Genomic DNA, 13422 nt, shown 5'->3' on the forward strand with positions numbered 1-13422 from the left:
CACAGATAAGTTGTTGTGTTGATATATGGAGTATTTGGTGTGGGATGAAAGGAGAATGCCATGGTGCCTCTTGCCCTGTTTGAGCATCTAACACAGTTAATAGGTCCCTTCATATGTTATAGAAATCCTGGAGAAGACATTCAGCCAGTGGTGGTGAGCGATTTTTTAACCGCTGCTGGCGTTATTCCTGGATATTCAATGCTGGGCAGGCAACCTCTTATGTGGTGAAGTGCAATATTCAGCACTTAGCTGCCTAAGCAACACTGCATAAAGACAGGACTGACTTTTATGCAGTCCAATTTAACTGCTAGTGGTTAAGTGCTGTGGGGAAGTAGAATACTTGCATAGGTTGCTGAGTCAGCTTCAAAGAGCCTGTTTTAAAAAGGCCCCTTGGATTCAAAACTATATAAAGAGGAAAGGTCCCAATGAACTTTCTTTCTGAGAAGTTCCGAGAGAAGAGGACATTTCACTGGTAAGTGAACGCTATTTTGCTTTGTGCTTTGGGAAAAGATTGGGGTTTAAAGGAGGAATTGTAAGTTAGTGTTAGGCAAAATAAAAATAAAAAATGCAAATTTTATCAACTAATCTCCACAGTCTTTTCCACTTAGTTTAAAAAACTTTGTACCACAGCATTAACAGATAGAATCTAGCAGGCACTGCAGGACCTAGTTTAGTATTAAGGGGGAATAAAAAGAGAGAGAGAGAGGGAAAAGCAAGCAGGACCTAGTTTAGTATTAAAGGGGGAATAAAAAGAGAGAGAGAGAGAGAGAGAGAGAGAGAGAGAGAGAAAAGCAAGCATCATTAACTTGTTGCCGTGGTGTACAATCCCTTTAGATAGTGCTGGGGAGGAGCCGACTGTCTTGGTACATATGGGTACCAATGACAAAAGAAAATGTGGGAGAGAGGTTCTGGAAGCCAAATTTAGGCTCTTACTACTACTACTACTACTTAACATTTCTAAAGCGCTACTAGGGTTACGCAGCGCTGTACAATTTAACATAGAAGGACAATCCCTCCTCAAAGAGCTTACAATCTAAAGGACACGTGAACAGTCAGACCGATAGGGGCAGACAAATCGGGGCAGTCTGGAATTCCTGAGAGGAAGAGTTAGGTGCCGAACGCAGCATTGAAGAGGTGGGCTTTAAGCAAAGACTTGAAGATGGGCAGGGAGGGGGCTTGGCGTAAGGACTCGGGAAGGTTATTCCAAGCATAGGGTGAGGCGAGGCAGAATGAGCGGAGCCTGGAGTTGGCGGTGGTGGAGAAGGGTAATGAGAGGAGGGATTTGTCCTGTGAACAGAGGTTTCGGGTGGGAACGTAAGGGGAGATGAGGGTAGAGAGGTAGTGAGGGGCAGCAGACTGAGTGCATTTGTAGGTAAGAAGGAGAAGCTTGAACTGAATGCGGTATCTGATTGGAAGCCTTAGGTAGAAAGCTCAAATCCAGATCCTCTAGGGTAGTATTTTCTGAAATGCTACCTGTTCCACGTGCAGGGCCCAAGAGACAGGCAGAGCTCCGGAGTTTCAATGCGTGGAAGATGATGGAGCAGGGAATAGGGTTTTAGATTTGTTAGGAACTGGGCAACATTCTGGGGAAGGGGAGCCTATTCCGAAAGGATGGGCTCCACCTTAACCAGGGTGTGACCAGGATGCTGGTATCGGCATTTAAAAAGGAGATAGAGCAGCTTTTAAACTAGAAATGGGGGGGGGGGGGGGGGGGGGGGGGCCGACAGTCGCCCAAAAGCGCATGGTTCGGGATAAGGTATCCTTCAAAGATATCACCAAAACAGGGAAAATAGGGTATCCTAATAGTGAGGTTGCGAAAGAGACCGTAGTAGATGTGGAGGGGCATAATCGAACAGAAACGCCTATCTCCATGGGCATTTATCTCCGAGAACGGGTCCGTGAAGGGGCGGGCCGAACCGTATTTTCGAAAAAATGGACGTTTTTGAGCTGGGTGTTTGTTTTTTTTAGCGATAATAGAAACTAAAAACGCCCAGCTCAAAAACGTCCTAATCCGAGCCATTTGGTCATGGGAGGGGCCACGATTCGTAGTACACTCGACCCCCTGATATGCCAGGACACCAACTGGGCACCCTAGGTCAGTGCAGTGGACTTCAGAAAAAGCTCCCACATGCATATCTCCCTTACCACGGGTGTTGAGCTCCCAACCCTCCTCCCCCAAAACCCACTACCCACAATTGTACAAAACTACCATAGCTCTTAGGGGTGAAGGGGGCACCTACATGTGGGCACAGTGGGTTTTGAAGGCCTCCCATTTACCAGCACAAGTGTTACAGGTGGGTGGGGGGGATGGGCCTGGGGCCACCTGGCTGAAGTGCACTGCGGTACCCACTAAAAGTGCTCCAGGGACCTGCATACACGCAGGCCTCTAGGACTGGTTGCTGCTATATAACATTGGCACACCAGTTGACACCTGAAGACTAATCTCTCCGAAAATGTCCTTTATTGGAATAACCGCCTTTACTCACAGTAAACTGCAGATCAGAGGTTGTGCCCCACTGGCAACGAGTCTCCCTGTTACTGAGATGAGCAGTAGGTCAGAGCTGGCAGAATGCTGTACAATGCCCTCTTTCAGCCACATTCAAGGGAAGAACTAAGTTGTCTGACGTGGCTAACACAGGAAAGGGAACTAAAAGTGGCTTACAAAAATGGCCACTACCACATGGACTACAACAGGAAACACAACAGGGCACACTCTGACCCAGTAGGCAAAGGGAAAAGCACCATGGGAGAAGAGCCTACCAACTACCAACATCGTGAGACTGTAACACAAGCTAATGAAATCACGGAGCCCAATATCCTACACCCACCACAATGCAATGCTGATGTGACCCTGTACTGCACCCGAGAGCCACATCTGACCCAGGGAACGGCTGTGAGAGGATTGAACACATTCTGCTGTCATGGAGGTGGGTACGGCATTTGAGGCTGGCATACAGGCTGGAAAAAAGTTTTTAAAGTGGGGCTTTTTTGGTGGGAGGGGGTTAGTGACCACTGGGGGAGTCCGGGGAGGTCATCCCCGATTCCCTCCAGTGGTCATCTGGGCAGTTGGAGCACTTTTTGGGGACTTGTTCGTGAAAAAAAAGGGACCAAAAAAGTGACCCAAAATCGTGGTAAAAACGCCTTTTTTTTTTTTCAATTATCAGCTAAAGACGCCCATCTCTCCTTGGCTGATAACCACGCCCCAGTTCCGCCTCCACCACGCCTCCGACATGCCCCCGTCAACTTTATTTGTTTCCGCGACGGAGTGCAGTTGAAAACGCCCAAAATCGGCTTTCGATTATACCGATTTGGGCGCCTTTGCGAGACAAACGTCTATCTCCCGATTTAGGTCGCACTATAGGCGTTTTTCTCTTTCGAAAATAAGCTGGCAAGTGTCCTTAAATAAAATAAAAATCAGACAAAGATTGCAAATTGATACTGTCAAGTACTGAGCATGATGTAAATAGGAACAACAAACATAGTTAGAAATGTCTATATGTGAATGCCAGGAGCCTAAGAAATAAGATGGGAGAGTTAGAATATATTGCACTAAATAAAAAATTAGATATAATAGGCATCTCTGAGACCTGGTGGAAGGAGGGTAACCAGCGGGACACTGTCATACCGGGGTACAAATTATATCGTAGTGGTAGGGTGGATCGAATTGGTGGAGGGGTAGCATTGTATATTAACGAGAGCTTTGAATCAAATAGATTGAAAATTCTGCAGGAAACACTTGGAATCACTGTGGACTGAAATTCCACGTGTAAAGGGAATCAATAAAAATCAAACAAAATAAAACATGGAAAAGAAAATAAGATGATACCTTTTTTATTGGACATAACTTAATACATTTCTTGATTAGCTTTCGAAGGTTGCCCTTCTTCGTCAGATCGGAAATAAGCAAATGTGCCAGGATGAACAGACGGATGCAGAAATGTTAAAGGAAATTAGGGACGCAAACAAATGGGGCAAAACGATAATAATGGGTGATTTTAATTACCCCGATATTGACTGAGTAAATTGTGAGAAGGAAGAGGCTCTCCTACCCTGGTTAGGCCCCTAGAGGGCGCTGTTCCCCTAATGTCCAGGGAGAAGGGCTGGGTGAGTCACTAAAGGGATTCAGTAAGGGGATGTATAGCAGGAGGTCACTAGGACCGAGGAGAGTCCTGGGGATAGAAACAGGTGCAGCAAGTTATGGGCTGGGTCCTGTTTGGTCATTAACCACTTAAGACCCCACCAGAGTGTGAGGGAGGAGAGGAGAGCTAGCAGCTGAAGAAGATAGCTGGTAACTGAAGCAGGAGGATCCCCATGAGAAGTACTGGCTGAGCCCTTTGGACTGGTGATGAACTGTGTGCAAAGCAAGGAAGCTGGCTGGGGTAAGAAGGCCCTAGAGTGTCAGGTATAAGAACTGTGTGTTACAAGGAAGGACTGGGTGTCCATGTTACAAGGAAGGACTGAGTGTCCAGGTGCTTAAGCTGGAAGATTGAACTGAGTAGGAGGAAATGTTTAAGCTGGAAGGACTGTTTAAGCTTGTAAAAGTGTTTTAAGCTGGAAGAAGTGTGCCCCAGGAAGGGGGAATAAAAGATTTGTATGAGAAATATCCTATTGGTGAGACCGGACTGTGTTTGCCTTTTGAGAAGCAGGTCACCCTGAGCAGAAAGGGGTAGTAGACTAATTTGCATAAAATCTGCATACTGAGAACCAGCTCACCCTGAGTGAAAGAGGGACCTGGGATCCTGAGGTGGGAGCTTCATCTTCACAATAGCCTCATCATTTTCACAAGTGGTGGCAGTGGTGGGATCTGCACTGAACATCCACTTGGGAACAGTGAGATTCTAGATCAGACCAGATGAGGGGTCGGCGTGAGATGGAGGTGTCCTTGAAGGTTCCAGAGGCTGTGGTTCCAGAAGCCTGTCGAGGGGGCCAACACGAGCAAAAGTGCTTTGTTCACCTACCCCAGGTAAAGGGTACCTAGGGGGGGAGGTGAGAGTAGATATGTAAGTGAGATCTGGAGGCTTGGGAGTGGCTGTAGGGGATGGAGGAGGCCACAAGTCCCTTCCCAGGAGGGGGGACGGGACCATAAAATCCTCCCTTGGGGGGGAGGCAGACACACAGGGAGGTGCAGCACAAGTGAGGGGGCCAGGAGAGTAAACAGGCCACACTTGGATCTTGTTTTGTGTGATTGCAGGTTGCACCCCATCGGACGGCCAGGACGGATGGAGGCCTGAGAAGCCGGAGAAAAGTTCAAGCCAGAGAGGAGAAGGCAAGAGCACTCACCTGAGTCAATTACCGCTGGAGAGGATCTATTAAAGCTGGACATTAAGAACCAGGTTTTGGGGACTTGCAAGGGATAAGGGTCAGATAGAACCAGCTGTAAAAAAAAAGAAAAGCCCAAAACAGTCGCCAGGTGAGTCCCTTTCTCGGAGGGATCATGGTATACGTGGGCGCCCAGGGAAAGGGTAGGGCCCAGGCCATGTGAGGTACTAAGAGAAAGATAAGGAACCTGGGGCGAGCTAGGTGACCCCTCCCTCGGAGGGCTCATGGTATCGTCGGGTGCCCAAGAGGTAGGAGGGGGCTGCAGGAGAAGAGGGTCAGGTAGGGCCCGCTGCAGTGGGAGCCCCTCAAGGCCTAGTTAATGGGAAGGGCCCGGGGCCATGGGATGTGCTAAGAGGGGGGTGTGGAGCCTAGATGGGGGTTGGTGAGGCCCAGGGATAGAACAGGGATGAGCCTGGAAAAGTGTATGCCCTCTTGGAAGAATTGCTGCTCTTCAGTGGAAAAGGCTTACAGAGTTGCTGAGGTTGAGCAGAAATTATCTTAAGGGTGGGGGTATGTGAGAAGGAAGAGGCTGTCCTACCCTGGTTAGGCCCCTAGAGGGTGCTGTTCCCCTAATGTCCAGGGAGAAGGGCTGGGTGAGTCACTAAAGGGATTCAGTAAGGGGATGTATAGCAGGAGGTCACTAGGACCGAGGAGAGTCCTGGGGATAGAAACAGGTGCAGCAGGTTATGGGCTGGGTCCTGTTTGGTCATTAACCACTTAAGACCCCACCAGAGTGTGAGGGAGGATAGGAGAGCTAGCAGCTGAAGAAGAGAGCTGGTAACTGAAGCAGTAGGATCCCCATGAGAAGTACTGGCTGAGCCCTTTGGACTGGTGGTGAACTGTGTGCAAAGCAAGGAAGCTGGCTGGGGTAAGAAGGCCCTAGAGTGTCAGGTATAAGAACTGTGTGTTACAAGGAAGGACTGGGTGTCCATGTTACAAGGAAGGACTGAGTGTCCAGGTGCTTAAGCTGGAAGATTGAACTGAGTAGGAGGAAATGTTTAAGCTGGAAGGACTGTTTAAGCTTGTAAAAGTGTTTTAAGCTGGAAGAAGTGTGCCCCAGGAAGGGGGAATAAAAGATTTCTATGAGAAATATCCTATTGTTGAGACCGGACTGTGTTTGCCTTTTGAGAAGCAGGTCACCCTGAGCAGAAAGGGGTAGTAGACTAATTTGCATAAAATCTGCATACTGAGAACCAGCTCACCCTGAGTGAAAGAGGGACCTGGGATCCTGAGGTGGGAGCTTCATCTTCACAATAGCCTCATCGTCACAAAATGTAACATTGGAGCACGCTAGGGAGGTAAAATTCCTTGATATAATCAAGGACAGCTTTATGGAGCAGCTGGTACAGGAGCCAACGAGAGAAGGAAAAATTCTAGATCTAGTCCTTAGTGGAGCACATGGTCTAGTGTGAGAGGTAATTGTGCTGGGGCCGCTTGATAACAGTGATCATAATATGATCGGATTTGATATTAGCTTTGAAGTAAGTATACATAGGAAATCAAATATGTTAGTGTTTAACTTTAAAACATGAGGCTATGATAAAATGAGAACGGTGAAAAAAAACTTAGAGGAATGGCTGCGAGGGTCAAAAATTTACATCAAGCATGGACGCTGTTCAAAAACACCATCCTGGAAGCCCAGGCCAAATATATTCCGCGTATTAAAAAAGGAGGACGGAAGACAAAACGACAGCTAGCATGGTTAAAAAGTGAGGTGAAGGAAGCTATTAGAGCTAAAAGAAAATCCTCCAGAAAATGGAAGAAGGAACCGACTGAAAAGAATAAGAAACAGCATAAGGAATGTCAAGTCAAATGCAAAGCGCTGATAAGGAAGGCTAAGAGGGACTTCGAAAAAAATATGGCGTTGAGGCAAAAACACATAGTAAAATTTTTTTTAGGTATATTAAAAGCAGGAAGCTGGCAAAAGAATCGTTTGGACCGCTAGATGACCGAGGAGTAAAAAGGGCGATCAGGGAAGACAAAACCGTAGCGGAGAGATTAAATGAATTCTTTCCTTCTGTCTTCACCAAGGAAGATTTGGGAGAGATACCGGTGCCAGAAATGGTATTCGAAGCTGATGAGTCGGAGAAACTTAATGAATTCTCTGTAACCTTGGAGGATGTAATGGGGCAGTTCTACAAACTAAAGAGTAGCAAATCTCCTGGACCAGATAGTATTCATCCCAGAGTACTGATAGAACTGAAAAATGAACTTGCGGAGCTATTGTTAGTAATATGTAATTTATCTTTAAAATCGAGCATGGTACCGGAAGATTGGAGGGTGGCCAATGTAACTCCGATTTTTAAAGAAGGTTCCAGAGAAGATCCGGGAAATTATAGACCAGTGAGTCTGACGTCGGTGCCGGGCAAAATGGTACAGACTATTATTAAGAACAAAATTACACAGCATATTCAAAAGCATGGATTAATGAGACAAAAGTCAACATGGATTTAGTGAAGGGAAATCTTGCCTCAACAATCTACATTTCTTTGAAAGGGTGAACAAACATGTGGATAAAGGTGAGACGGTTGATATTGTGTATCTGGATTTTCAGAAGGCGTTTGACAAAGTACCTCATGAAAGACTCCAGAGGAAATTGGAGAGTCATGGGATAGGAGGTAGTGTTCTATTGTGGATTAAAAACTGGTTAAAAGATAGAAAACAGAGAGTAGGGTTAAATGGTCAGTATTCTCAATGGAGAAGGGTAGTTAGTGGGGTTCCCCAGGGGTCTGTGCTGGGACAGCTGCTTTTTAACATATTTATAAATGACCTAGAGATGGGAGTAGCTAGTGAGGTTATTAAATTTGCTGATGACTGAAAGTTATTCAAAGTCGTTAAATTGCGGGAGGATTGTGAAAAATTACAAGAGGACCTTACGAGACTGGCATCTAAATGGCAGATGATGTTTAATGTGAGCAAGTGCAAAGTGATGCATGTGGGAAAGAGGAACCCGAAGTATAGCTATGTCATGCAAGGTTCCACGTTAGGAGTCACGGACCAAGAAAGGGATCTAGGTGTCATCGTTGATGGTTCGTGGAAACCTTCTGCTCAGTGTGCTGCTGCGACTAAGAAAGCAAATAGAATGTTAGGTATTATTAGGAAAGGAATGGAAAACAAAAATGAGGATGTTATAATGCCTTTGTATCGCTCCATGGTGCGACCGCACCTTGAATATTGTGTTCAATTCTGGTTGCCACACCTTAAAAAAGATATAGTGGAATTAGAAAAGGTACAGAGAAGGGCGATGAAAATGATAAAGGAGATGGGACGACTTCCCTATGAGGAAAGGCTAAAGCGGCTAGGGCTCTTCAGCTTGGAGAAAAGGCAGCTGAGGGGAGATATGATAGAGGTCTATAAAATAATGAGTGGAGTTGAATGGGTAGATGTGAAGCGTCTGTTTACGCTTTCCAAAAATATTAGGACTAGGGGGCATGCAATGAAGCTACAATGTAGTAAATTTAAAACGAATCTGAGAAAATATTTCTTCACTCAAAGTGTAATTAAACTCTGGAATTCATTGCCAGAGAATGTGGTAAAGGTGGCTAGCTTAGCGGAGTTTAAAAAAGGTTTGGACGGCTTCCTAAAGGAAAAGTCCATAGACCATTATTAAATGGACTTGGGGAAAATCCACTATTTCTGGGATAAACAGTATAACATGTTTTGTACTTTTTTGGGATCTTGCCAGGTATTTGTGACCTGGATTGGCCACTGTTGGAAACAGGATGCTTTGCTTGGTGGACCTTTGGTCTTTCCCAGTATGGCAATACTTATGTATTTATGATTTAACCAGCCAAGAGCTGTTTCTGGCTAATTAAATTGTTTTGATTATCCACCCCCTTATTTCTTACTGTATTTGAGGGTGCAAATATTATATGCAAAGTAAAAACAAACAAAGAAGCGCACTAATCTTACCATTAATTTTAGAAGACAGTTGACCAATATCAAAGTCATCGTGATCAGCAGAGTCCTGAGGAATTCCCACTTTGTTACTAAAATAGTTGGAAAAGGGTCCAGACATCCCACTAGCTGTGTTTTGCTGCTGCTCACCTCTCCTTGCTGGCACTGCAGGTGGCTTTGTCAGCTGGAAATCCTTGAACATCTCTTTGATATCCTTCTTCTCTTTTTCACCAAGTGGGTCTAAGGCAGTAAAGGCATCGCTTCCCTTTGGTGATTCCTTTGTAGGTGCAGGCCTAGGGGGTGGTTGTGGAGGAGTGACTGAGGCAGGGTTAGAGGACAGCATAGCAGAAGGAAGCTGGGCAGCTGCTCTGGTCGAGGAGAACATGCTAACTTGGAAAGGATTTCCTATATTGCTTGGCTGAGTCCATGCATTAGGTTGGGTGGGTGCAGGTTGACCCCAAAGAGGAGGTGACTGAGACGGAGGTGGAATACCAAGAGATGTAGCTTGATTCCAGCCTGGGACTGATGCAGTAGTTCCAACAACACCTGGCTGATTAAATGCTGCAGGTTGTGTATTCATCATGGGTCCAGGAAGCACTGGTGTTGGCTGATTGAAAGCTAAAGATTGTGGATGCCATATTGTAGTTTGAGAAGGGACTACTTGTAATGAACCTGAAAAAGTAGAACAAAAAATTAAAGGCATATTAGGAGTATGAATAAATGCTAGTAAAGAGTAAGAAGGTGTAAGCACATAAACTGGTAAAAATGTAATGTTGTGATGCAATAAATTTTAGTCTATGTTTTAATTCATTTATTTTAATTTTGCTCACACTTTTTCAGTAGTAGCTCAAAGTGACTTACATTCAGGTACACTGGGTATTTTCCTGTCTCTGGAGGGCTCAAAATCTAAGGGGGTCTTTTACTAAAGCTTAGCTTGAGTTATCTGCAGTAGGGCCCATTTTATTCCTGTGGGCTTTGCTGCAGATAACTGGAGCTAAACTTTAGTAAAAGACACCCTCAGTTTGTATCTGAGGAAATGGAGGGTTAAGTGACTTGCCCAAGATCACAAGGAGCAGCAGTAGGATTTGAACCAGCCACCTCTGGATGTCAAGACCAGTGCTCTAACCTCTAGGCATGGCATGAGTACATTATGAATTCTTGGGAAAGCTAAACTGGATGTACATGCTAATTCGTGCATGTTCATCTCTAGTTTCTTAAGTAGATCAAGGAAAAGCTGGCACATAATAATGCTTGTCCATGCTGAAGGGGAAAAAAGAGGGAAGATACTAGACCCCGGATAGTGACATTAGAGGAGGTCAAAGAGTTCCAGGACAGGACAAAGTAGACATTTGAGTTTCAACCTATTTGTCTTCTATGGCAGTACAAGTCAGTGACATGAGAAGGCAGAATAAAATCATCTAGAAAGGGATATGGAAAGGGATGACCCAGGCATATCTAATGTCAAGGTAGGAACTGTAGTGATGATCAGATGGAACACATTGAGGGGCATAATCGAACACGAACGCCCATCTCCATGGGCGTCTATGTCTGAGAATGGGTACGTGAAGGGGCAGGACAGACCATATTTTCGAAAAAATGGCCGGCCATCTTTTTTTCGATAATATGGTTTGTGCCCGGCAAATGCATCGGATATGTGTGGATTTGAGCTGGGTGGTATCGTTTTTCAGCGATAATGGAAACGAACAAATTAAAGGCATTGGGTCATGGGAGGGGCCAAGATTCGTAGTGCACTGGTCCCCCTCACATGCCAGGACACCAACCGGGCACCCTAAGGGGCACTTGTAAAAAGTAAAAAAAAAAAGTTAAATACTTCCCAAGTCCATAGCTCCCTTCCCTTGGGTGCTGAGCCCCCCAAATCCAAAACCCACTGCCTACAACTCTACACCATTACCATAGCACTTATCCCTGAAGGGGGGCAACTAGATGTGGATACAGTGGGTTTTGTGGGGTTTTGGAGGGCTCAACAATAACCACCACAAGTGTAACAGGTAGTGGGGGGGGGGGGGGGGAGATAGGCCTGGGTCCACTGCACCCACTAACAACTGCTCCAGGGACCTGCATACTGCTGTGATGGAGCTGGGTATTGCATTTGAGGCTGGCATACAGGCTGGAAAAAAAAGTTGTTAATGTTGTTTTTTTTTTGGTGGGAGGGGGTTAGCGACCACTGAGGGAATCAGGGGTGGTCATCCCCGATTCCCTCCGGTAGTCATCTGGGCATTTAGGGTCCAAAAAAGTGACCTAAATTCGTGCTAAAAACGGCCATTTTTTTTTCTATTATCGGCCGAAGGCGCCCATCTCTGCTCGGCCGATAAACATGCCCCAGTCCCACCTTTACCATGCCTCCGACACCCCCCCCCCCCCGTCAACTTTGTTCGTTCCTGCGATGGAGTGCAGTTGCAGGTGCCTAAAATCGGCTTTCGATTATACCAATTTGGGTGCCTTTGCGAGATGGGCGCCGATCTCCCGATTTGGGTCGAAATATGGGCGCCCATCACTTTCGAAAATAAGGCTGATTGTATCTTGGGTTACTTCTAGGAAAGATCTGTCCTTTAAAAAATAGCTCAAAATGCTGCTGCTCATTTACTCACTGTTACCTCTCAGTTGGCTCATATTACACCAGTACTTAAGTAGTTGCACTGGTTACCTATCCAATGGAGAATCAGGTTTAAAATCTTGTGGCTAATTTTTAAGGCTTTAAGCCATTATGTACCAGTTTCTGTGGCTAGTTCTTTGAAGTTCTATCAGCCTGCTTGTGCATTGCGTTCTTTCCTTTCATCATATTAGGCTGAGTACCATTTGACTATTTGCAGTGGAATTTCTTGCCTTTTAATTTAAGAGAAACTCCCTTATATGGTATGGAAGCCCCACTTAGTGAATCCCAGGATGCACTGGGCATTTTGGAGGTGGTGCCATTTTGGAAGCAGTGCTGGAAGGAGGAGGGATCTGGGGGAAACTAGACCACCAGGGGAAGGCTGGACCTCCAGCCCTCTATTCTGTTGGGAGCGGGTCAGGTCATCTTCTGTCGGGGGGACAGGGGAGACGGGTTGGTGTATTCTGTTGGGGGGGCAGGGGGGTCAAGTCAAGCTGTTCTGTTTGGGGGGGGGCAGGGGGGTCAAGTCAAGCTGTTCTGTTGGGGAGGGTCTGGAGGTCCACCAGACTTCCAGCCCCTTGGAATATTTGACAGGTCCGGGCTTTTATTTTTTGACAGCCCGGACCTGTCAAACAACTTCTATGGGAGTACTGTGCCTTGGGAGCATGCCCAGCCACAATCCTCCTGAAGAAGTACCCCAATGATCAGAGCTAATAACGTACATAAATTTGCTTGCTATATTAGCTTTGATCATGAGGCGTTATTGCCCCGCACTTTTCAAGCACTAATTTTAGAGCACTGTTTAGAACAGTGCAAGGTTTTTGATCATCTGCACCCTAGGGATTTTAGGACCCAATTCACAAAAGCATTTTTCTTATTGTGCATCTGGGAAGGAGGTTGGGGAACCTTAGTGGGTTAGGTGCTTAGTGCCTCAGTATTAGTTTGTATTAGCCATTGGATCTGTACTACTGTGGAGTACATACTTAACAAAGGGAATAAAATATGTAGCGTGTCAGTGCACACCTTCCAGTACTGCCCTGCCAGTATTCTTCTAACAACACTTTAATGGAAGGAAAGCATAATTCATCTACATCTCCCTTCAGTCATCAGCCTCTTTGCTTGGAATGACAACAAAAATATGAGTAAGTGCCAACCATGTTACTGATTTTAATGACTGCTGTAAATTGAACTAATCACAGGAAATTATTTCATATTACAAGTCCTCTCCTTGAAAACCACTTTTAAATAAACACTAGTCCTGTAAATAAATAGCTGAGATACAATATGTGAACTGACCTAAACCTCCAGGGGGAGACACCGGAGAAGGCGCACTTGTTTTGAAGAGGTCCAGAGGATTAGTTTGAACTGGTGCACTCTGGGGAGATGAGGTTGCAGTTGAAGATGAGGCTGTGTTTGCTGTGCTGGGAGATGCAAAGAGGTCTGAACCAAACAAATCATTGGTTACAGGCTGGAAGGAAGAAAGAGATGGATTACTAAAATTCTTTGTGATCAGAACTTGATTAAGCTCACTGATCCCTTGGTTGTCAGCATTTTGAGTGCCTAGCTCTGTCTACCATGCAGAAACATGCAGTGAG

At 45.7% G+C, this 13422-nt stretch overlaps 1 protein-coding gene across 5 annotated transcripts in view; it reads right to left on the reverse strand.

The window, feature by feature from the left end:
- Window positions 1-13422, reverse strand: part of DAB2 (DAB adaptor protein 2) — a 179915-nt gene that overhangs the window by 16952 nt on the left and 149541 nt on the right. For 4 of the 5 annotated variants that reach the window (XM_030193076.1, XM_030193070.1, XM_030193071.1 and 1 more), the window contains 2 exons: window positions 13124-13295; window positions 9232-9888 (listed from right to left, as the gene is read on the reverse strand). In XM_030193076.1, the coding sequence (XP_030048936.1) occupies window positions 9232-9888; window positions 13124-13295 (829 nt within the window). The remainder of the gene's footprint in view (window positions 1-9231; window positions 9889-13123; window positions 13296-13422) is intronic. The other variant, XM_030193073.1, reaches the window with a different exon arrangement.

Source organism: Microcaecilia unicolor, chromosome 2, assembly GCF_901765095.1.
Source record: "Microcaecilia unicolor chromosome 2, aMicUni1.1, whole genome shotgun sequence".
In the NCBI taxonomy this organism is placed as follows: domain Eukaryota; kingdom Metazoa; phylum Chordata; class Amphibia; order Gymnophiona; family Siphonopidae; genus Microcaecilia; species Microcaecilia unicolor.